The following is a 25,391-nucleotide window of genomic DNA, read 5'->3' on the forward strand; positions in this document are numbered from 1 at the left end:
TGGATTCCTGAGTCACGTGCCTGGTGTCTTCAGCAAAATGTTATCTGGCCATACCCTTGGCCTTGTCTTCAGATCACACTTTCCTGCAAGCCTCCTGATGTTAGCATCTTTTTCTCCTTATAGGATATTCAAATAATAAAAGATCCAAAAGATTATTTCCAAAGCACTCTTAAAGGTAGTAAGGGAGATATTTGGGGTAGCGAGACATTCTGGAAAACTTAAAATCATTTCATAACTTTTGTCATTCAGGAACTTTTGTCATTCCATTATTAATGGAATAATAGAAACTGGACTAAATGTCTCTGCCAGTCAGTACTCTACCAGAGAAACAGGATCAGTAAGACATTAAAGGGATTTTTTGGTTTACATGATTGTGAGGGCTGGCTAGGCAAGTCTGAAAACAGTAGGGCTAGCCATAAGGAATTTCAGGTTAGAAACTCTCAGGAAGGAGCTATTGCTTCAATCCATAGGTCACAGCACATTAGCAGAATGGATCCCAAGATGATCCAGATGTAGTAAACAGTAGAAAGTATTTTAAATCAACTGTTATTACTATGCTTAATGACATGAAGGAAAATATACTTGTTAGATGGGAAGGTAGGAAATCTCAGTAGAGAAATATGAACTAAAGAAAGGAACCAAATATAAAGTCTAGAACTTAAAAATACAGTATCAAAAATAAAAATGAACTGGATATGTTAACAGCAGAATTGATAAAGAGTAAAAGAATTTGAAGATAGATCACTGGAAATTTCCAAACTCAATGAGAGATAAAGTAGAAAATAGAGCTTAGCAATATGTGGAATAATACCAGTTTTAATATACATGAAGCTATTGCAGGTGAGAAGAGACTGAAGGAGAAACAAATATGCAAAGGTGGAAAATTCAGTTTTTTTGAAAGACAAAAATTTAAAACTTTAAAAAGACAAACATTACATATGATCAAATACAAAAAAAGCCATTTCTTAGGACATCATAGTTGACTTTCTGAGAGAACTAAAGTAAGGAGCAAATCTTAAAACCAGGCAGAAGAAAATAGTACATTATATACAGAGAAAGTACATTTTAACAAACTATTTACTTCTCATTGGAAACCATGGAGGTCACAATGGAATGCCATGTTTAAAGGACTGAAAAAATCAAATATTGGCCACCCAAAGTTCTCCATCAAGCAAAAATATCCTTCAAGGTTGAAGGAGCAATAAAGCCAGCACATTCATACTAGAAATCATGCTAGAGTGACATGTTATACCAGCAGCAAACTTGCATTTTTAGGGAATAATGAGAAATTTTGTAAATTTCTTGTTAAATGTAAAGGATGATATTTTTCTTTTTAAAATTTGTATAAAATACATAGGAGTGATGAAATTATAATTTTATAATTTTTATATATAAGAAATTATAGCATTATTTTATAAGGATTATATTGTGTATACGTATAATACAAATGATAACTATAGCACAAAGGGCGAAAGCTATTAGGGTAGGTGTATGGAGCTGTACTGTTGCAAGGTTCAACATTGCTATACATAAAAAGCCAGTACTTCCAATCAAAATGGCATACCAAAAATTGTTCAGTTAATTCAAAAGAAGGCAGAAAAGGAATGGTAGAGGCACAAGAAAAAGAGGAATAAACAAGAAACAAATATTAAATGGTACATCAAATTCAATGATATAAAAATTACATTACTAATGTACTCCAGTAAAAAAGAAATTACCTATAAGAGATTCACTTTCAATATAGAGACATTACTATGATGATAGTAATTGCATGTTAAAAAATATACCATGCAAACAACAAACATAAGAAATTGGAAATTATTTAGTAAAAATCTATTTTAAGACAAAGTTTATTACCAGAGATATTTCATAATGTTCAAGAGTCAAATTGTCAGGAAAATTTAAATGTGTATGCACCTAAACCTCAGTTTCAAAATACATCAAGCATCAACAGAATTGAAATGATGAATAATTAATTCTGCAATCCACATTGGTGATTTTAACACCACTTTCTCAACATTCAGTAGAATAGAAAAAAATAGATATAAATTATAAGAAAAACACTACCAACCACATTGTCCTAGTACATAAATAGCTGACCCCAACAACTACAGAATACATACTCTTTTCAATTATGATTTCATATATACTTGGAATGGATATGAAACAAGGAATAGTAGATGACACTTATGCAACAGGCAAAATGTTTATTATTGCTGGATTTAGATGGCAATCACAGTATGGTACAGGGCACTGTAGGCTTGATTAGCGGCTTGATTCCATTCATTCCCATCAATGAATGAAACCTTACCTTGAGCGTGAGTGACACAAATTGTTCCATTAGCAGCTGTGATTTATTTGCACAATTCATGGCCCCAAGGAGAGGCATCTATAATCTACTAGTATGTAGTCTTCCTAGTGGCAGATGAGACCATTGTCCAGGTCATTGCCAACTGACGAAATGTAAGTAAAAATAAAACATTTCCAGAGGGTTGTCTAAAGTAGGAGTCAGCAAGCTTTTTCTTTAAAGGGCCAGATAATATCTTTGACTCTGTATTCAGTATGGTGTCTATATTCAGCTCTGCTGTTGTCATACAAAAGTATCCATCGACAATACATAAATGAATGGGCATGGTTGGCCCACCATCATAGTTTACCTAACCCTGAGTTAAAGTTGGGGTGATTGCTTTTCATTATTCTCCTTTGCTGGATTGTTCCTTACTTCAGTCAGCCTTCCATAGTTGTTGGTGTTACACAGCTGCCAAGGCCCAGTGGGCACCATCAGATTTCATCTTAGCTGAGCCATCAATGAAAAAGGCCCAGGCATTTAAAGGAAGATCAAGGGCCTATTGCGCCAGTGGCGTTGCTTCAGGCAGTGGAGTAGGAGGTAAAGTGACTGTAAAACCCGAGGTGCTGCTGGCTGTACTTTGGAGTAGACCATTTCTCTGTGAATAGAAGTCTCTGTTGGACCCTTCTCACCTGTTCATCTTCAAGTCCACCCTTCCCCAAGTGGGTCTAGAAAATCACAAGGCCTCCATGGATCAGTTACAATTAGATCTTAGCAGGTCAATCAGTAGCTGCCTTCCTAAAAAGGGAGTGTGCTTGGTTGCTGCATCAGGCAGGTGGCGATGTTGTATTGGGATAGCACCTCTGAGTGCTTCAGCAGCCATTAAGTCTTCACCTAGTCCTGGCATTCTGTTGTTTCTGTTGTATAACTTGAGAAGGAGCTGGAAGCCTAGTAGTGTGGTCTGTTGTGCACTTGTCCCATTATCACCTCAGTATACACGGCAAGGATACCCTCTAACCCAACCATTTAAGTATAATCATGTAAGCTGTTAATACCAGTTACGCATTCATCAATATAAGTTACAATGACAGTACACTGAATTGGACTAAAGGGCCCCGCCCTTTTATACCGTATTGCAGAATATTTCCCCCCCATGAAAAATATAGACTCCTGTGTTTAATGTGTGTGTTGTTCTGATGACAGCTACCATACTATAACATCCCGTGTCTGTTAGCCAGGGGAGGCTAGCTTGTGGATGTGGTGGGGGCAGCCTGGAACATGTCAGCCTTTTCTCTGTCTTGGCTGTTAGATCTAAGTTGGTGCTCTAGTGTTAGTGCCACTATACCCACCATGTGCAGTGGTGCCACTTCCCAGCCTCCAGTGAGTGTCCAGGCATAGCAGGACGTTTTTTCTGCCCATCCCACCATGTTTCACCCTGCAGTCATTGGCATTTGGGGCCATATCTCATTTGCTGTCATGTTCAGACTGTAGGAGGAACCAGGCCCACGAACATTGCTGTCCTTGTGGTGTTATATTACCAAAGCTTCACATTCACTATTATTTTTGTATTGAAATGATTATCCATGTACACTTCACAGTTTTCCCCAGTGGTAACATTTTACAGAACTATAGTATATCTTAACCAGGATATTGACATTGACACAATCCACGGATCTTTTTCAGTTTTCATCAAGTGTACTTTTACTCATTTGTTTGTGTGTATATGTATTTAGTTACACAGTTTTTTTTTTTTAATGTTTACTCATATATTTATTTTTTGCGAGGGGTTCTTTTCTTTTTTCTTTTTTTATTTTAGTGTATTATGCTGGTACAAATGTTAAGGTTACATATATTGCCCATGCCCCCCCATCCCCCTTCGAGTAAGAGCTTCAAGCGTGTCCATCCCCCAAATGTTGCACATCTTACTTGTTTGGTTGTGTATACCCATCCCCTCCTCCCCCCTCTCACCATCCCAACACCCGATAAATGTTGCTCCTATATGTCCACTTAGGTGTTGATCCGTTAATACCAATTTGCTGGTGAGTACATGTGGTGCTTGTTTTTCCATTCTTTTTTTTTTTTTTTTCCGGCATATTATGGGGGTACAGATTTTAAGGTTTCAATAAATGCCCATTCCCCCCTCCCCCCACAAGTCTGAGTCTCCAGCATGACCATCCCCCAGATGGTGCACATCTCACTCATTATATATGTATATACCTGCCCCCCTCCCCCCTCCCACCTGCCCAATACCCTATTACTGTAGTTCCTATGTGTCCACTTAGGTGCTGCTCAGTCAATACCAATTTGCTGGTGAGTATATGTGGTGCTTGTTTTTCCATTCTTGGGAAACTTCATTTAATAGTATGGGTTCCAGCTCTCACCAGGAAAATACAAGATGTGCTATATCACCGTTGTTTCTTAGAGCTGAATAGTACTCCATGGTATACATATACCACATTTTATTAATCCATTCTTGGATTGATGGGCACTTGGGCTGTTTCCACAGCCTTGCAATTATGAATTGTGCTGCTATAAACATTGAGTGCAGGTGTCTTTTTTGTAGAGTGTCATTGGATCTTTTGGGTAGATGCTCAGCAATGGGATTGCTGGATCAAATGGTAGATTCACTTGTATCGCTTCAAGGTATCTCCATATTGCTTTCCACAGAGGTTGGACTAGTTTGCAGTCCCACAAGCAGTGTAGGAGTGTTCCTCTCTCTCTGCATCCACATCAGCATTTATTGTTTGGAGACTTTTTGATAAAGGCCATTCTCACTGGAGTTAAGTGATATCTCATTGTGGTTTTGATTTGCATTTCCCTGATGATTAGAGATGTTGAGCATTTTTTCATATGTTTGTTGGCCATTCTTCTGTCTTCTTTAGAAAAGTTTCTGTTCAAGTCCTTTGCCCACTTTTTAATAGATTTAGGATGTTAAGACAACCCTAAAATTTTACCATTGCTATTAATTGAGGTTGTTAATTGAAGTTTTGAGTTGAATTTGCAGCCTTATAAGGTGCTGATTTCTGTATCTTAGATGCTAAAATGTAGTGACATTTAATTCTACTGCCCAAATTCTCTTGTTTCATTTGTACTTTGAATTCAGTCCATTTTATGAATTAAATATATGTGGGTATTTTTACATTGATAAAATGTTGGACATAATTGAAAACATTGTTTAGAAATTTTATGTTCCATATGAGTATATATCTGCTGTATTAGATTTTAGTTGCCCCAAATACTGTAGTTTTAAATTCCCAAATCAATAAAATATTTTAAAATAAATAACCCAGATTGCCCAAAACATATTTGGGCAAGGATCAGGATTACTGGATGTTATAGTATGTTTTGAGGAACAAATATAGTAGCCTTCCAGAGGCCTAAGTGCTTTCTGTTAGCCAATTTTATATCATTACAAAGAGAAATAAGAGTATGAAGTGTTATAAATATGCCAAATAATATAGGAAACATTTCATAACTGGTAAATTACATAATCAAACATAAATTTGTAAAACATTTTAATCTGTAGTTTTTTATTTGTATGTTATTAGTTAATAACTCTATCATTTTTATGCTTAAAAACTCTAAATTGGTATTGAGTGTCTTTATGAGGATTTCTAGACTAAATTAGCTACCGTGTGCTTGAGTTTTCTTTTTAAGCCTCACTTTTATTCTGAACAGAGGGAAACTGAGTAAGAACATCTGGTTATACCTTTTGTCCATATTCTATGCATGTCACTTGTTTAACCCCACCCCAGATGCAAAGTGAGCTAGGATAGTCACCGATAAAAGATTAAGCTGCTTATCTTCCATTGAGCATAGGAAAGCAATCACAAACTATAAAAAGAGGCTATAGATCTTTCCTTTCAGCAAAGTAACTAGTTAGTGTTCTTTTCATTTTTTAACTAACAGATTTATTGAGGTATAATTCACATACATAAAGTTCACCATATTATAGAGTACAATTCAGTGGTTTTTAATGTATTCACAGAATTATACATTGATCACCACTAATTCCTCAACAGCTTCATGACCCCAAAATAAAACTATTACCTATTAGAAGTCACTCTTCATTCTCCTCTTCCTTTGCAATTAGTTTTCTAATTGTTTCTAATTTCTAATCTGTTTTCTGTATTTGTGGATTTGCTTATTCTACACATTTCATATACGTGAAATCATACAACATATGGCCTTTTTGTCTGGTTTCTTTCACTTTGCATATTGTTTCAAAGTTCATTTTCAAGCATGTATCAGAATTTAATCATTTTCATTGCTGAATAATATTACATTATATGGTTTTGTAACATTTTGTTTGTTCATCACTTGATGGACATTTGAGTTGTTTCTACTTTTTTGGGCTCTTCGGAATCTTGTTGGTGAGCATTTATGTACATGTTTTTGTGTGAACATATGTTTTCAATTCTCTTGGGTATCTAGGAATGAAATTGCTGGTTCATATGATAACTCCATGTTTAACTTTTTGAAGCACTTTGTAAGTGGCTCTACCATTTATATTTCCCCCATAGAAATAGTAATATGAGGGTTTCAACTTTTAAACATCCTCAGCACTTGTTATTGTCTGTCTTTTTTTTTTATTATTATTATGCCATTCTTTTGTGTATGAAGCAGATATCTCATTGTTTTGATTTTCATTTCCTAATCATTAAAGATACTGAGCATTTATTGGCCATTTGTATATCTTCTTTGGGGAAATATTTATTCCAATCCTTCGCTTATTTTAATTTAATTTAATATATTTTATTTTAATTTATTTTGTTTTATTTTACCATGCAACAAAGCCTTTATTAACATTTTGAACCGTTTCATCTATTACTGAAACTAGTCATTTCTAAACTTAATTTGGGACAATTGGCTATGGTGCAGAGTAATGCCATCATTGGGCACTGTGAATACAAGACTAAAGAATTAACAGCCACGCCTTCTTTTTCTTTATGTTGATAAGTTGTAAGTTATTTATATATTCTAGATACTAGGCCTTCATCAGATATATCATTTGCGATTTTTTTCTTCCAATTTCTCCCGTTTTAGGTTTTTTTTTTTTTTTTTTTTTTTTGAGACAAAGTCTTGCTTTGTTGCCCATGCTACAATGAGTGCCGTGGGGTCAGCCTAGCTCACAGCAACCTCGAGCGATCCTCCTGCCTCAGCCTCCCAAGTAGCTGGGACTACAAGCATGCGCCACCATGCCCGGCTAATTTTTTCTATACATATTAGTTGGCCAATTAATTTCTTTCTGTTTATAGTAGAGATGGGGTCTCACTCTTGCTCAGGCTGGTTTCGATCTCCTGACCTCGAGCAATCCGCCCACCTGGGCCTCTCAGAGTGCTAGGATTACAGGCATGAGGCACCATGCCCGGCCTGTTTGTTTTGTTTTGTTTTGTTTTGTTTTGTTTTGTTTTGTTTTGTTTTGTTTTATTTTGGAGACAGAGTCTTGCTCTGTTGCCCCAGGTAGAGTGCAATGGTGTCATCATAGCTCATTGCAAATCTCTAATTCCTGGGTTCAAAGCTATCCTCCTGCCTCAGCCTCCTGAGTAGCTGGGGCTACAGGAATGTACCACTATGCCTGGCTAACTTTTCTGTGTTTTATAGAGGCAGGGTCTTGCTCTTACTTAGGCTGGTTTTGAACTCCTGGCCTCAAGCAATCCTTCTGTCTCAGCCTCCCAGAGTGCTAGGATTACAGGTGTGAGCCACCACTTCTGGCCTTACTTTCTTGGTATTCTTTAATGTTTTTAATGTTGAAGAAGTATAGTTTATCTACTTTGTCTTGTGTTCCTTATATAAATGGTCTCAATTAAAAAGTCCAGGTGAGAGGCTAATGTAGTAACCTAGTAGTGAGATGATAGTAGTTTAGTCTATATTGGTAACAGTGAAAACAGAGACATTTGGACAGACTTGCAATATATTCTTATGGTAATAATGACAGTAATAGCAAACATCTTTGTATAGTGCTTAATACATGCTAAGCACTGTTCTGAGTGCTCTGTGTGTTAATTCATTAAACCTAACAACCTGATTAAGATTTGCATTATTTTTCCTTTTTTGCAAATGAAGAACGTTAAGGCACAGGATTGATAACTAACTTTCCCATGGTGTCATAGATAGTAAATGGTAGATATATTTACTATGATATACTGCCTCTAGGTAAAGCCTCTGATAATATGTAAGGCCTTATGCTTATACTACTATTTCTGTGTGTTTTCACAGTATTTTATAATAAAGTTTATAGACTATTTCACACTTCAAATTGATATTTTTGAATTTAATCTGATGTAAAATTGTGTGTACACATATGTATTTGTGTGATATATATAAATGGCTAGATATACTGTATGTCCATTTATGTATAAAGAGATGTCTGGAGGGATGTGTTCCAAGATTATGAGAAATACTTGTGTCTGGGTTGTGAGATTTATGTGTATGTGATTTCTTAAAAACTGAAGTATTTTTTATAATCATATGCTATTATTATATTGTATATAATATGCATATAGTTATATTCACTTTAAATACAAAACAAAACAAAATGTCTGCTTGTTATTGAATTTTTAAAAGTACCTTAATCTCGCTGGTCTCATGTTCTTAACTCATGTCTTTTATGGATTCTTATTATGGGAAGGTTTTCTGTATAGTTTTTCCTCTCTGTACTGTGGAGTTTTTTCTAAACTGTAGCAATACTACTTGCCGACTTCAGAATCTAACCCTGTTTTTGACTTTGACATTAGATTTCCAAGGCTTTTTCTATATTTAGGTATTTGACACTCTGACAAGTGTACAGTGACCAGTATCATGATGGTATGACAAGAGTCAGCAAACTATGGTCCATGGGGCAAATTTGATTCTTTGGCTGTTTTTGTGGTATGTACCACCGATAAGAATGGTTTTTATCAATTAGTATTGTAATTTAATAACACTAGCTTGAACCTCAACTAAGCAAAATATTATCTCTGTAGAAAAGAATGCCATTCTTCTCATTAGTAGACCTCTATAACAAAAACATTATACTGAATTATTATTATATATTGAATTTTATCAATGAAATTTTTGTTGAAGTTTATTTTCTCTAATTATTTTAAGTACTTACATAATATTCTTGATTTTGTTTTATTTCCTGCAAGGCCTAAAATTTTATTATCTGGTCCTTTACAGGAAAAGTTTGCTGACCCCAGTTTTAAAAGAAACTTGCACTTGTCTCATGTCTATAGTCATTCCTACTTCAGTTTATAAGCGTTTTGAAATGTGACCACCCAGGAGCATATACAGTATATCTATTGCTATTCAGCTCTTCTTAGTTCCCAAGTTCAAAGTATTGAATAGTGTGTGTTTTTAAAAGAATAATTAAATATGCTTATTTTCTAAATTTCAGAGCAGGATTTTGGGTGATGAGTGGTACCTATATTTATTTAATTTTTTTTTTTTTTTTTTTTTTTTTTTGAGACAGAGTCTCACTTTGTTGTCCAGGCTAGAGTGAGTGCCGTGGCGTCAGCCTAGCTCACAGCAACCTCAAACTCCTGGGCTCGAGCGATCCTTCTGCCTCAGCCTCCCGAGTAGCTGGGACTACAGGCATGAGCCACCATGCCCGGCTAATTTTTTTTTTTTAATATATATATCAGTTGGCCAATTAATTTCTTTCTATTTATAGTAGAGATGGGGTCTCGCTCTTGCTCAGGCTGGTTTTGAACTCCTGACCTTGAGCAATCCGTCCGCCTCGGCCTCCCAAGAGCTAGGATTACAGGCGTGAGCCACCGCGCCCGGCCCTTATTTAATTTTTGTTACCATAAATGCTTTATCTGTGTATGGTAAATATTATTTGCTATGGTATTTAATACAGTAGAATTAAGTTGGTGATAAAATTCCCATCTGGCTCTTCTTAATTATGATGAGAAAATGTTAACTAGAAATAACATTTCATAATTGAAGTCCAAAAATCATTGGAATGATGTTACCATTTTATTACTAGTTTGCCATTTATATATATTTTTGTTTTTAATAATCTATGAAAAACTGTTCAGCTAGTTCAATAATAACAACATTTATATCATTTTACATTTCGAAAGTAGGCGACTTGTCATCTTCTGTAGTGTTACCTAAAGTATTAAACTTTGTCTAATTCTCTTGACAGCTAATATCTAAAGCCATCCTTGTCTGCTCATTTATGTATGCTGATGTTTCTTCAAGGTCAGAGAGCATAATCACTTCTCTAATAGCAGTTTTCTAAGTAAGCATTAGGTGGAATTCTTTCTTCCTGCCTTGATATACTGATTGTTAACACCACCTCATATCACAAGTATTCTTAAAATGAAAGAAGGAAACTCCTTTTCATTGACAGACCAGGAAGTGGTCTTCATTATAAGTGTTTTGGAAAAAGGTCTTAGATAACATAGTTCAGTTCCACTGTGGATGGGACATAAATTACTCAACGATAAGCCTAAAGATATTTTTATTTATATATTTGATTGTGGCATGAGAAAATGCATTTGATACTATGATACTAAATTCTTCTGGTACTCTATTTCTCTTTCTTGCTTCTGCTTTTTATACTTTTATTTGTCCTGTCCTTCCCTTCATTTTGGTTTTCTACTATTTATACTCTTTCTTTTAATAGGATCCTTAATCTATTCAGAAAAGTCAGTTAAGCTGAACTTCATTGTAGGCAAAGTACACAAGTTAAACACTGTGGAACAACTTTATATCTGAAATAACTAGAATTGTTGGAAGTTAAATTTGTCAGTTTTTGGGATAGTCTTTAATTGTAAATATCAGTGGGTGATTTGAATATGTCACAGTAATGGAGATTGACAGGCATGTGGTGGAATTTTGGGTTTGTTCATGTATTGATAATGTTTGTCCAGCAGTAGTCTAGTAATGAAGTATTTTGTCTTGATACATAAGACTAACATTTCTTTTTTACTTAAAAGGTTTGAAGCTCCTTTAGAAACTTATACTTTTTTTTTTTTTTTTTTTTTTTTTTGAGACAGAGTCTCGCTTTGTTGCCCAGGCTAGAGTGAGTGCCGTGGCGTCAGCCTAGCTCACAGCAACCTCAAACTCCTGGGCTCAAGCAATCCTTCTGCCTCAGCCTCCCAAGTAGCTGGGACTACAGGCATGCGCCACCATGCCCGGCTAATTTTTTCTATATATATTAGTTGGCCAATTAATTTCTTTCTATTTATAGTAGAGACGGGGTCTCGCTCTTGCTCAGGCTGGTTTTGAACTCTTGACCTCGAGCAATCCGCCCGCCTCGGCTTCCCAGAGTGCTAGGATTACAGGCGTGAGCCACCGTGCCCGGCCAGAAACTTATACTTTGATGGCTACATATAGCTTTTGTTTGTGATGCATTTCTGAATAATTTAGGCTTAGTTGAAGATATGATATATTGGAAAGTGCTTCTCTGACTGCTTGAGGAATTTTACTTAATTCATGTTATTATAATCAAAGCTAATATCCCTCATGTATACATACATGTACGTATATTTTTTCATGTTAAATCCTCAAAAATATTCATATTTTACTATTCTTTATCTGAATTTTTTAAATCACTATTTGATAATTGTTTTATGTGGTGAAAAATTAATTTAGTCAATGTAGAAAACCTTTCTTAAATATTTGTGACCTGCGTTCCTTTTAGAAGCTATGCTTCAAAATGCTAAAACAATATCAAATTTTATTTGGCTTTCTTTTTAAAGTTTTTTGAAGAGAGTAAATTGAGGTATTTTTGCTCAATTGTCACCATTAGACTGATATCAAGATAAAAGTAGTAAATTCAATTTGCTAATTCAAAAATGCTAGAAATTCTTTTTTCAGTATATGATAAGTGTCATACAAATTAATGACTAACTTTCTCTAGGTCATGTCTGTGATCCACCACTTGTTTTTGTAAATAAAAATTTTTTGAACATAGCTACACTCATTCATTTACGTATTTTCCATGGCTGCTTTGACAGGACAAGGGTAGAGTTGAGTAGTTGCAGCAGACAATAGATCTCATACATCCTGCAAAGCCATATGGTCTCTTATAGAAAAACTTTGCCAGCTACTACAGATATGGGAATTATTATTGGTTGTGTGGGAGTGGGGGCGTCAAGTGTTTTAAGACCTTCTCTCCTCTGTATCCCACCTCTCTTCTGGTTCTATATGCCCCGACCTTTGAAATAACTTTTTACCTAATGGAGTTTTGATCAGCATTCATTGTTATAATCATCTGTAGAATAACTTCTTTTGTTTATAACCTGCTCTTAGGTACATTTGGTAATGAGGTAGCCATTTATATTCATATTTGGTCATATGTGATACTTTTAGATTAATCCAAATAGTTTCAGCCATTTTTATATCTTATCTCATTTCTAGGTACAAGACATCTGCTTCAGCCATGACTGTCGCTGGGTTGTGGTCAGTACTCTCCGGGGTACTTCCCACGTTTTCCCCATCAACCCTTATGGTGGCCAGCCTTGTGTTCGTACACATATGTCACCACGAGTAGTGAATCGCATGAGCCGTTTCCAGAAAAGTGCTGGACTGGAAGAAATTGAACAGGAACTGACATCTAAGCAAGGAGGTCGCTGTAGCCCTGTTCCAGGTCTATCAAGCAGCCCTTCTGGCTCACCTCTGCATGGTAAAGCCATTTTTTTCTCTCTCCACTGCTCCTATCTATCCTCTTCCCCTTTGTTCCTAATTTTACATATCTGGGATAATAAAAATTGTTATAATCTGTGTATGTAAAGATAAGATCTTAGGCTCATATGAGATATTGTTATTTATTAAATCATTTAATGAATTGGAGCCAGTATAGTAATGGTGGTCATTACTGTGCTATTTTAACTGCCTAACTCTTTTAATATATAAGGGATATTTAATATTGTATTTATAGAATATGATGTTTGAGACTATATAACTTTAGAGAACTGAACCTCCTTTCTACATATCTCTTTTAGAACATTGCCTTTAAAGGGCCAGTACTATTGTTTGTTTATTAAGAAATATTTATTCATTGAAAGGAATAGTCTTGAGTCATGTATATTTTTGATAGAGCAGCATTTGAATTTTATTTTAAAATACATCTCTGTGCGATTTCTATCAGTATGTTACAGGAAAAACAAAGGTGTCCAATCCCAATCCCAATCAGTTAATGGAGCATTATCAGAATCATCCTTTTGTTCACCTTCTCCATAACATTAAACCATGATTCTGACTTTTATGGTAATCACTTCATTACTTTTTAAAAATAGTTTGACTCCTAAGAAAGTATCCATAAGCACTATTGTTTCTATTTTATATAAATGGAATTATAGAGTATGTATATATTTCAGTGTATTTGGCTGCTTTAACATTTGTGAGATTTATACATGTTGTTACAGGTAGCTTTAGTTCATTTACTTACATCGATCTGACTTAGTCCTTTGTACTTCTATTTATTTATCCTTTCTTCTATTGGTGATATATATTTGTGTGGTTTTTGGTTTCGAGTTAATATGTGTATTCATTTTTGAGTGGAAATTCTGGATCATAATGTATGTGAATCTTAATCTTGATAGATAACACCAGTGTGGTTGTACCATTTCATTCCCACCACAATGACAGAAAATATTGACATTACATTACTCCTTTTTGTTGACATTAGATTACTCCTTTTTCTAGAGCATTTGTCGATTCCCCTTGATGGATGACCATTTTAGGTTTTCCAGATTGGAGAATTTTATATATGGAGATTATGGCTACCACAGAAAGTAATCTTTATTTTTTTAATTGACCTGAAATTCACATAACATAAAAATTAACCATTTAAATGTGGCATTTAGTGGGTTCACTATGTTGTGCAACCACTGTCTCTATCTAATGTTTTTGAGTTTCGCCTATATTGTATTATATGTGAGTATTTCATTCCTTTTTATGGCTGAATTCCATTGTATAACACAATTCTTCCATTTTTGTACATTTGGCTTGTTTCTACCTTTTGGCTATTATGAATAGTGCTGTTATGAATATGTATGTATAGGTATTTATTTAGATACTTATTTATAATTCTTTTGGGTATGTGCCTATCCTTGTTTTAGCTTCTATACTGACCATATTATACATTCTTTTGTAATATCTGACCAATTCCAGATATGTATGTTCTGTAGGAAGCTTTAAGGTAGGCTAGCAAAATATATAGGTAAATGGTATCCTGGGAAGAACTTCTGTAACTCTAAAAAGTAGGACCTCTATTTTTTCTTGAGATCATACTTTATGCTTTGGCTCTATTTTTTTTTTTTTATCTTATATTTTTAAAGGGGATCAATTATTTTTTTATAAGAATAGTTTTTGTGTCTTAACTAGTGACTCATGATATTTAAGGTTGAAAGGTTTTAGAATCAGTCCTAGATGAAAACAGTTATTTAAAAAAGTGTTTAGGATTTTTAAAAAAGAGTTTAGGAAGCTGTAAGATATTGATATTTTCAGCCATTTGCAAGACATTTCTTTTCAGACCTAATTAGTTATATTTTTGGTATAAAATTTTTTTTCTATATTTAAGTATGTAATATAAGTTCTTTGAGAACTTTTCTTTTTGTATTGAGTATTTTTTTAAATATAAATTTCATCAAAATGTTTTTGCAGAGAGCTTCAGTGTGCTCATGGACAGCTATGTTGGTAAAAGAAACCATGGATGTATTAGTAGATAAAAAGAATTTGTAATCCCTAAATCTATACATCTTCACAGGATATTCTTTTGAGCTGCTTTTCTCTTCCTTTTCTTCCTTTTTTATTAAGCAAATCACATAAGAGGTTTGGTACTAGGCTTTGGAATCATCTATAGAAAAAATTAAAGTCATCCCTGTGGTCATGTATCTTCTACTCCAAGGGAAAAGACAGATATTAAATGAACATGGAAAAATATCTTTCAGTATATTTTTCTTGAAAGTTACAAAATGCCAATCAGTGAACCTCAGTTTTGTTATTTGTAAAAGAACAGTGGTTAAACAATAATGCTAGACTTCTGAGTCAAAGTATACTGTTTTCTCAGCTTTATTGCTTTCATAATTTTGCAGAACCCTCAGAGAAGAGAATCCACACTGTTTGACAATACTGCTGTTCCTAAGATTCAAGAATTTCAGGAGGCATTTTCCTCCTGATAATACATATTAAAATTTTATTGTCAGAATTACACCATATTATTCTGTGTAGTTTTTCTCATTTTTGAAGCATAGACATTAGAGTGATGGTCATTTTTCTTCATGTTCTTTTTGTACCTTACATGTCATAACAAAATGGGCATTGTTGTTGGTTAGTTCTAAAAATGATATATTTACAGTTTGTGTGGGTAAACAGTCTGATGCTGGTCATAAACAATGTAAACCGTTGGATAGGGAGGGATTCATGTTGAAAATGAATCATGTTTTGGTGTTATTACCGTTGTTTGTCTGTGCTCTTTTTAGCAAACTAAAGGAAACAGTTAAATAACAGTTGATATAGGGGTATTTCCTTTTTACTCTTTGGAGCCATTCCAGTTTAGTTTAGGATTATATTATCTATTTACCATTTTTTAAAACTTTCCAAAGGATGTTTATTAATTTGAAATATATTCTTTATAAATATCTCTTTCATTTCCTATCTTGTTGCCTGAACATCCACTTATTCTCGATTAAGAGTTATTATGATCCATGAACAAGATAGGAAAAAATTACTACTTTATATTCACTATCCTCAAACCAAAAGCATTGAATGTAGAAAACACATGACAATAAGAATAGCAGTGCTTGTGATGTTGTTACCAATAGAAACGTAATGTTTTGAAATCACGATATATGTGAAACATTTATCTTGAAGAGTCTTACATTCTTGAATAGACTTCAGAATATTGTTTTTACTCATCACTGCTTTGAAATTATATATGACTATATGATACTTGTTTTAATATGAATTATTACACATATTACTATGATACTTTTTTTAATATATTGATAACTGTATTTCAGTATAATTTATTTCAATTGTAATTACACATATATTATTCCATGCCTTTGTAAGTATTATTCTGAGAAATAGCCTATAGGCTTCCCCAGACTATCCAAATAATCTGTGATGCAAAAATGATTAAGAGTCCCTGATCATCGTTTCTTCTGTTTCATTAACCTCTAACCATTTTTTATTATCATAGTGTCCTTTATTAACCATAAATATTATCTGCCAATTTTCTGTGTAAAATCTTTGTGCTTAACCATAGTCCTAGAATGTTAGTCCTAGAATCTTATTTCTAGCTTCTTATCCTACGATACCTAGGTTTCTGTACCCTTTATGGAATATACCACAATTTTTGGCAAATTTCGTATTTGCATGCTTTTGTCTACTTGAAAATATTGTTACCCCTTTGAATGCCTACTAAATTAGCTAAATTTTCTATGCTTAAGCCTTCTTTCCATGTATCATGTGTGTCAACCTTGGTAGTGGTATCCTATACATACTTTTATCATAATATAATATGGGAATTGTACGCATGTCTGTGTCTTCTGTTAGATTGACCTCCATGAAGACAAAGACTTTTTCTTATTTGTATTTGTATCTTAGCACCTTGCATGGTAGTAGGTAAAATGTAGATTCTAAGGCTTTAAACTAGAGGTTTGGTTTTTTCTTTGTTTGTTAATTTAAGACAGGATCTCCCTCTGTCACACAGGCTAGAGTGCATTGGTTTGATTGTAGCTCACGGCAACCTGAAACTCCTTCCCTCGGGTAATCTTCCTGCCTCAGCCTCGCCTCTCAAATAGCTGGTACTACAGGCATGTACCACCATGCCTGCCTAATTTTTTTTTTAATTTTATGTAAAAAAAAGGTCTCATTATGTTGCCCAGGCTGGTCTTGAACTCCTGGCCTCAAGGAGTTCAAGGACTTCTGCCTCAGCCTCCCAAAGTGCTGAGATTACAGGTGTGAACCCTTGAACCCTCAGCCTCCTAAAGTGCTGAGATTACAGGTGTGAACGCAGCCAAACCAGAGTTTTTAAAACACCTTTAAAAGTTGTTCTAAGAAAAACCATTTAGATTTTAATCATTACTTGCCAGAATGAAGAACTTTTTATTCACAGTAACATCTTTTTTAAAAACTTTAACATCTGTATGACACATTCATTTCATCAACAACTGTTAATCATTGCTCTGAGCTCTAGGAATAAAACAGTGAAAAAGAGAGAAAGATGTCCCTATTCTCATGGAGCTATGGAGAAAAAATATAGGAAAGAGGGATAATAAGGAATGCCTAGAAAAGATTGCAATTTGAACTTAGTGTGCTTCCTTTAGGTCTTACTGACATTTGAGCAAAGACTTAATGGAAATAAGGGAAAAAGCCATATATAACAGCCAATGTAAAATCCTGGGGTGGGAATGTGCCTGAATGTTTCAAGGAATGACAAGGAGCCCAGTGCCTTGCACAAAATACCTCAGCTGCATTGCTATAGCCATCAGGATTTCTGGTACATTTTATGTCAAGTATGAAAGAAGAGATGAATCAAGGTGACTAGTAAGTTTTTTGCCCTGAACAGCTGGAAGGATGAATTACTGTCAACTGAAATGAAGAACTCTGTGGATAGGATTGTCTGGTGAATGAGTGACTATAAAAAGAGATGTCTATGACTGAGCCCTGGAGCCCTTGAATATTGAGTAGCCAGTGACATAAGAAAGAAAACTATACATGAGAAGTCCCAGAGGCCTAGTGAAGATATTTTTAAAGAGAGAAGGGAATAATTAATGTGCTTAATTCTAATAGGTCAATGAAGATAAGAACTCAGAAAAAAGAACATCATTAAATTTAGTAACATAGAAGATGTATGTGTGACAACCAAAAATGTCTCAAAAAAAAAAAAAATAAAAAGAAATAAAGAAGATGTATGACTTTGATAGGAACACTTGGTGGAATGGTAGGGGCCTGGTCCAATTTGATTTTAGTAAAAATGAGAAGAGAAAACGGTGTTGCAAGTCTTGCAAGGAGTATTGATGTAAGGGGAGCTTGAAAATGGGGAAAAGTTAGAGGGGAAAGAGGAGATTGCTTCTCTTTTCTCAGGGAAATGAGTAGTGTGGATGCATACAGGGATTGGAGCTTTAACTAGAAAGGCAAATGTGGGAAATAGTCCTCTAGGAGAATAGGCCTTTCTTTCACCAGTTACTAAATTTTTGTTGAAGAAATAATCCATTTCTTTCACTATTATTTATGCCCCAAGTATATTTAATTACATGCCTTTGCTTTCCAGCTTCAACACTGTGTTCCTACAGCTGAATTACTTTCTCCTTATTTCTTCAGGTACACATTAAACTTACCGTCTTTCAAGCCAAGTTTATGATGTGCTTTCTCCCTCTCAAAGTGTTGAACTTCATGTATTTTTTACCTTCTATATACCCTTTATCTCTATTAATTACCTCCCACTTTCTACCCATTATTTTTGATGATTTGTATTACTAAGTTACAACTTCCTTGGTGAGGCAATTTGGACGACCTGGAGTCAGACTCCTTCAGAGTAGAATCTATCTTTCATGACTTCCCAACTCAAGTAAGACACATTACTTATGCCATCTGTTCCTCAATTTTCTGTCTGTAAAATGGGGATAATAATATTACCAACTTCATAGATTAACTATGATGATCAAATCCCTTTAACAGTGTTTGGCACAAAACGAATATTTAATAGATTACCGTAGCTGCTGTCATTAGTATTATTGATACTGCTGTTAATGTACATAGGATGTATTCATTTTTCATATTTTTGATGCAGTGCTTCTTATCCAGAAAACACAGTACATGAATAATTCACTGAATACTGAGTGATATATAATAATTATGAAGTTATTCTGTACAGGCTTTTTAAAATTTCAGAATATTAAGTGGGTTCAAATGTTTTGGTTACATTGATACCTTTTAAAATGCTTAAGTGAGGGCTGTTAGTGTATGTATAGGCTTGTATAGCGTTATTGGGCTCAGTATTGGTATGTTGACTTGTGACATTGTTTTGGAAATGAGGGGAGTTACCAATACAAAACTGAAAGTGATGATATTAGTATTTTATCATTTTAATGTGCTTTTGAGTCATTTTAATTCTATGTATCAGGAAATATAGTTTGATAAATTAACATACCTATTTTTGAGCCTTTGCTATTTCTGTGTTTTGCAAATTAGTCTTCCATTTTAGGTTCAAGAGTATAGAGTTCACCATTTTACAGGACTTGTAAGGAATTTGTTTTGTTTCTGCTATTTCCATTGCATTAACAGAGGGATCTTGGATTCACATCTGCACTTCTCCAGAGTTCCTGGAAGTGTCTCCTTTCCCATTAATTCATTCATCCATAGAAGAGGAGTAATCTTTGAGTCACAGCTTTTGGCATCTGAATGCTAGATTCTGCTTTTTCCAAATACAAGTAGCTGGTGAAACTCTGAGCCCTTTGGAGGAGGCCTCTGATTTCTTGGACCCTTTATGTTTCAGTAAAGTGCTTTTAAAAAAGTGGTGGTATCACTTTTCTTTTTAGCATCTGTGTGAGGCATTCTTTTTACCACTCAGAGACTCTGTTTATAGCCTTCATTTGATGGTTTATTATAATTTTTTACTTTTGTTGATCAGTAGTTTTCTTGATACAGACCACATCACAGTTGTAAATACAAAGCAATCACACATTTCAGTCTTACATAGTTTCACCTACTTAAGAGAATCAATAATAATGTGATGTTTCTTGCCTTCTTTTTCCACTTCACTGTTTACTTGTGGATTGGAGTTTACATGTGTATGCTTTAATTTTTGCCAAGAAAAATCAATCCTGTGCACTGTAGCTCTGCTTTAAATTTTATGCCTCATATGACATAGAGTATATAAAGGATATATACATGTTAAATGGAGAAAAATCATCCTGTGGGATATCTTAGTTTAGTACCTGGGTTTTTGCTGATTTAATGTACCTTATTGTTTTAGTTCAGATGTGATTTTGTTTCTAATTTGTTGTTTTCAAATCTAAAGTTTTCTTAGTAAATTTGTTTCTCTCTAAATTTTTATTATCCTTTAAAAATTTTGCTATAATGTTATGCTAATTTTGACATTTACTGCTTTCTCAGAGAGCAGATGAGTTTGTTAGGGACAGTGGATAGAAAAGAGTGACCCCCTAATATACCATCCTGAAAACAAGATGCTTTCATTTAAGAATCATTAATGGAAGTAACTATCTATTAAATGAAGGTAGTATAGTTATTGTTTTTCAATAGATTTTCTTTTTAGAGCAATTTTAGGTTCCCAGCAAAATTGAAAGGAAGTTACAGATAGCATAATTTTTCAGGAAAATGCCTGTGGGGTATCTTATAAAAAAATCAGATATTATATTTCCTGTAAATTATACTTTAAAATTTAGTGTTATAAAAACTAGTTTAGACATTTTTTTAAACCTAATTAAACTCTATTCAGATTTTTTTGTGTATTTTGTTTTTGATATGCCACATTTTTTCTCCGTAATTTTGCCTTTAAATAAATATCAGATAAAGTAGTTAGCCCTTGAAACTCACCAAGAATTTCTTGTTTTGCTTTTTACTGCTCATGAAATATTTTTACTTTCAAATCATAAACGCCAGGTTTCAAAGTAATTTTATTTTTAAATCATTGATGAGATACGCCTCTAGAGGGCAACATTTTCTCAACTTTTCTATAATTGTAACCAAGGCAACCATGGCATGAACCTGGGTTACTATGGATGTTAATGTCTTATCAATTCTTATAATAACCTCTTTTCCTTTTTATTATGTTTTCTATGATTTATTCCTCAAGGCTGCCTTAGAGAATTGGACTTTGGAAATATATAACCATTAATTAATATCCTTTTTGAATACTACATCCAGATATACACTTTCTATCAATGAATTCTAATAGTTGAATAGACTCAAATTTTTTAGTTATATCATTTGAATAAATCAGATCAGTATGCTAAAAATATTTCTTCTTTGATTTTCTATATATTCCTATTGAAGAAACTTATTATGTGTGTACTTTTTGATACGAGAGTAATTATACTCCACTATTGAGGCATTATTAGAGGTAATAGCTAATCTCTTCTTCTCTTTTTATTAATGTCATTTGGATATTTGTTGTTTACCTTTTTAATTTTTATTTTTTTATCAAAGAAGTATATGGTCAGAAATAACATACTTTTATAATGAAAAAAGATACTCTGTTGCCCCATCCTCCCCACTCTCAGATGTCGTTCCCTAAAGGCCTCTTCTTTCAACTCTTCAGTTTCTTCTCTTCTGTTTTCTTTTTGCCCTTTCTGGAAATCCTGTTAGTTCAATAATGTATCTCCAATGTCAGGTCTCTAACTTTCTCGTGTATTTTCTCTCTCTCTCTCTCTCTCTCTCTCTCTCTCTCTCTCTCTCTCTCTCTCTCTCTTTCTCTCTCTCTCTCTCTCTTTACTTTATGAGAATATCGCCAAATTTGTCTTCCAGTCTTCTTCTTGCATGCTTATTTCTTCAACATGTTTTTAATATGCTTTTCTTTGACTGTTTCCTGTATCACATCCTTTTATTTTATACATGTAATATTTATCTGTTTGAGTTTTACAATTTTTGCAGCTTTTTTTGTTTTTGCTCTTTGTATTATCTCTTTTTTCTTAGTTCATTTTTAAATTTTTTTTGTTTTCATCTTTATCTTTCATGTTAAAGTAGTAGTTTTCAACCCTGACTGTACATTATCCTTAGCTGGATAGTTTTAAGAAATACTGATGCCTAGGCCCCATCAGATTGATTAAACCAAAATACTGACCTCAATGTTTGGGAATCCAGACATTGACTGATTATTGACTGATCATTTTCTAATTTTATTACTAATGCATTTAATTTCATTATTTCATTTTTATTCATCTAATCAAATCAATACTGAAGAACTGATTTGAAGCTTTTTGAAGGTGGCAACGGCATATCAGCTTATGGGTCCCAATGGGCCATCAGGTAGGAATGGCCATTTTATTAAGGCCTTTAAAAGTCACTATTCGTAGGTCTTTTCACTTAAATTTGTCAGTTTTCCCATAAAGGAATCCTTTTATCCCCTCTTCAGGTTGGGGTTGGGGTAATGAAGACTTTCAGACAATAACCTTAGAGGTTAGTTTTTAGGGAGTTGAAGGAGTTACATTTTTTAGTCTAGTGATCAGAATTATCAAAAGAGAATTTGGAGAATCTATTTGCATGTAACTATTGCCTTTTCCAGTGACGAGAGCAGTTAAGTAAGAGATTCTGATCTGTTTCCATTGAAATAGAAATATTTCTATGAAAATCGGGAGATGGGAATTTTAGTTGCTAAAGTGAATAAATGTAAAAACGACCTTTCTAGGTGAAGATGTCTTACATGGGTGGAATAACTAATTTCTGAAAAAGGACTGAATGTTCATTTCTTTACATAACTTTTCAAAAGGAAGACCTGAAATATTTTTTCAAAATTTGGTTTTTACAAAAATTGGAGTGGGAGAAAAGAGTGGGTAGGATTCTTAGGATGGGGAATAACCAGTGTCTGAATGATTGACCCAAAGGACAGATTTAGAAATAATCAGATTTAAGAGTAGCAGACATGAACAGTGCTGAGGTTAAAATCTGAGCACAAACTAGAAATCTGCTGGTTGATAGTTGTAAACTACAGAAGGGTGAGGAGTCTGGGGTCAGGACTGTGCCAGTGTTGTGCATACTGAAAAAGAGAAACTACTTTGGTTCTTACCGTAATAGAGTAAATGGTATTTTGAATTTGGAGGAGCATGAGAAAAGGAAAAGGATTTAAGGTTCAATGAAAGAGTTATTAACATTGGATGATGTGTTTTTGCAGGTGAGAATATTGAAGGTAGAATGAGGCACAAGAGGGAAATTACTATTTCAAAATGGACCAAGTGGAATTAACGTGGGCATTGTTGTTGGCGAATTCAGAAGAGATAGAGCATTCCATTTGCAGTGTTAAAAACCATCCCTAGTAGGGAATGCTTAATTAATGTTCAATAATATTTCATTCTAGTCTAGTTTTGCAGTGGATTGAAATGTGTCCACATTTGATAATAGATGAGGGAAAATATAACATGACAGCACTGATAAATCAGTGTAGTTTCTGGCCATGATCCAGGTGATTAAGAAAAACTGATTCTGCTACAGCAGAGAATTATAGGGAAAGAAGAGTAATTATTTGTCAGGTGTGGTGTGCCCAGGATTGTCATGGTATCACTCTTCTTTGTGGTTCTCGCAAGGATTTTCTATAAAAGAGTCTTTATGTATGTAGGTAAATTCATAGATAAGCTTTTGGAAAAGTAAATTTAGAAGACAAGGACTTGAACTATTAATAGTCCTATGGTGTGCTAAGTTTGATATTTTTCTTTCTTTTTTTTTGATAAACAGTTCTCTTTTAACAAGTTGTTGATAATTTAGGCAGCTAAATTGAGTATTGGTTTCCTGTTTTCTTCTTGAATAAAATATGTAAGCATGTTTTGATAGAAAGATATTTAAATGTTTTAAAGCTGGAAATAAAATATATGTGAATATAATAGGTTTTATCTTCTCTGTTGTCAAAAATGCTGATTTGGCCCTTTTGCACTGTACTCCCATCTCTGTATGGTTGTTAAAATCTGTTGCTCTTTCCCATCTGAAGGAAATGCATCTTTGACACTTCTCATGACCTGAGTCATGATGCTGAAATAGAGCCAGAAAATATCCTTAACAGTCATGGGTAAAAAGGAAGGCTTCCGTGGGGGGTAGGAGAGTGTGAGAGGGAGGGATAACAGGGGATTGATTGGTGGGGAGAAAAGTCTTTGCTATTTCAGTTTACATCAGTTTGATTATTAGGAAAGTTGCTTACATTTTACTTCTATACTTGTTATTCCAGAGAAAATACTTCGATTTTAATATTGAATTGTTCCTTTAGTATACAATGTTTAATGTGTAAGTATACTAAAGACAAAAGTATAAAAAGACAAGTTCTGCAAATATTAAATCTTTTTGAGTTCTGTAGGTCTAAGAAAATACTTTAAATGTTACAATTAATTCAATATTTCATCTTGTTACAGAGTATTTGTTTTTATCTCCCAGCCAATTCCTGATACTTCTACATCTATTTCACCAGTTTAAGTGATGGGCCTTTTTTATAAGCAGTTGTTTTGTAGGATAAAGTTACATTTGTTGAATCAGATAGCATTCCATATTTTTTCCTTGAACAGTAAAGTACTTCTGTTTGCTCTGTTGATATGATACAATGTTCATTGTAAAATAAGGATGGGAGAGTTGAGTATAGAGTATTTTTACAAAATAATTCAATGAAGAGTTCTACTTTGGGGAGCTCATTTCGCCTCTAATTTGATCTAAGGGGTGCTAGATTATGAGGTTTTAATTGTGAGGATTTTTCACTAGGTTAAAACTCTTCCTCACTTCTGAACACTTAGCTCCACTAATATATTTGAGCTTGATTCAGAAGAGTGGGAAATTTAGAGGGTGCTTTAATATGATAGATTTAGGTAAAAAATCAACAATCTTAAGGTAAAAAATCAACAATTATTTTCTCTCTTTTGTATGTATGAAAAATGTACGTTGTTCCCTCTGGTGTTAAATGTAGTCTATTTACTGTTTTGTTTGATTTTTCATTGTTGAAAAAGTATCAAACTACAATCCTAAAATTTAAATTCATTTAAAAATTGCTAAAACTTCTTAAATATTATAAGTGCTTATTCTTAATAAATTTCCTTTATTCCAGAATCCTGGAGTGCTCTAAGCCTAATAAATGAAAGTAATGAATTTCCCATTTTTAGGGAAGGCATTTTGTTTATTCAGATTATAACTGTGGATTAACTATGTGGTTGAGACTTAATTGTGTGAAACTTTCCAGACAGATTTTTTTATGTTTCAGTAGAATTCTTCATAGCTACTTCTATTATTTTTCTCCTTTGTATTCTTGCTTTTTGTTAACATTATTTCTAATTCTTAATGTCATCTCCTTGTCTAGGCTTATTTTTGCCTCCTTGTTCCTGGTCCACTTTAGTATGTTGTTGGAGTAGTGCAGACTGTACTTGCTCTACTTAATATTTTAGCAACAGTGATTTTTTACTTTTATGTATTTAATTTCTAAATTTATTGAGTTTATTTTAGCTTTATGAAAGGA

At 33.9% G+C, this 25,391-nt stretch overlaps 1 protein-coding gene across 19 annotated transcripts in view; it reads left to right on the plus strand.

The window, feature by feature from the left end:
- Positions 1-25,391, plus strand: part of BCAS3 (BCAS3 microtubule associated cell migration factor) — a 539,137-nt gene that overhangs the window by 189,648 nt on the left and 324,098 nt on the right. For all 19 annotated transcript variants that reach the window (XM_075994398.1, XM_075994401.1, XM_012775078.2 and 16 more), the window contains one exon: positions 12,644-12,908. In XM_075994398.1, the coding sequence (XP_075850513.1) occupies positions 12,644-12,908 (265 nt within the window). The remainder of the gene's footprint in view (positions 1-12,643; positions 12,909-25,391) is intronic.

This window comes from Microcebus murinus, chromosome 18 (assembly GCF_040939455.1).
Source record: "Microcebus murinus isolate Inina chromosome 18, M.murinus_Inina_mat1.0, whole genome shotgun sequence".
Lineage (NCBI taxonomy): Eukaryota > Metazoa > Chordata > Mammalia > Primates > Cheirogaleidae > Microcebus > Microcebus murinus.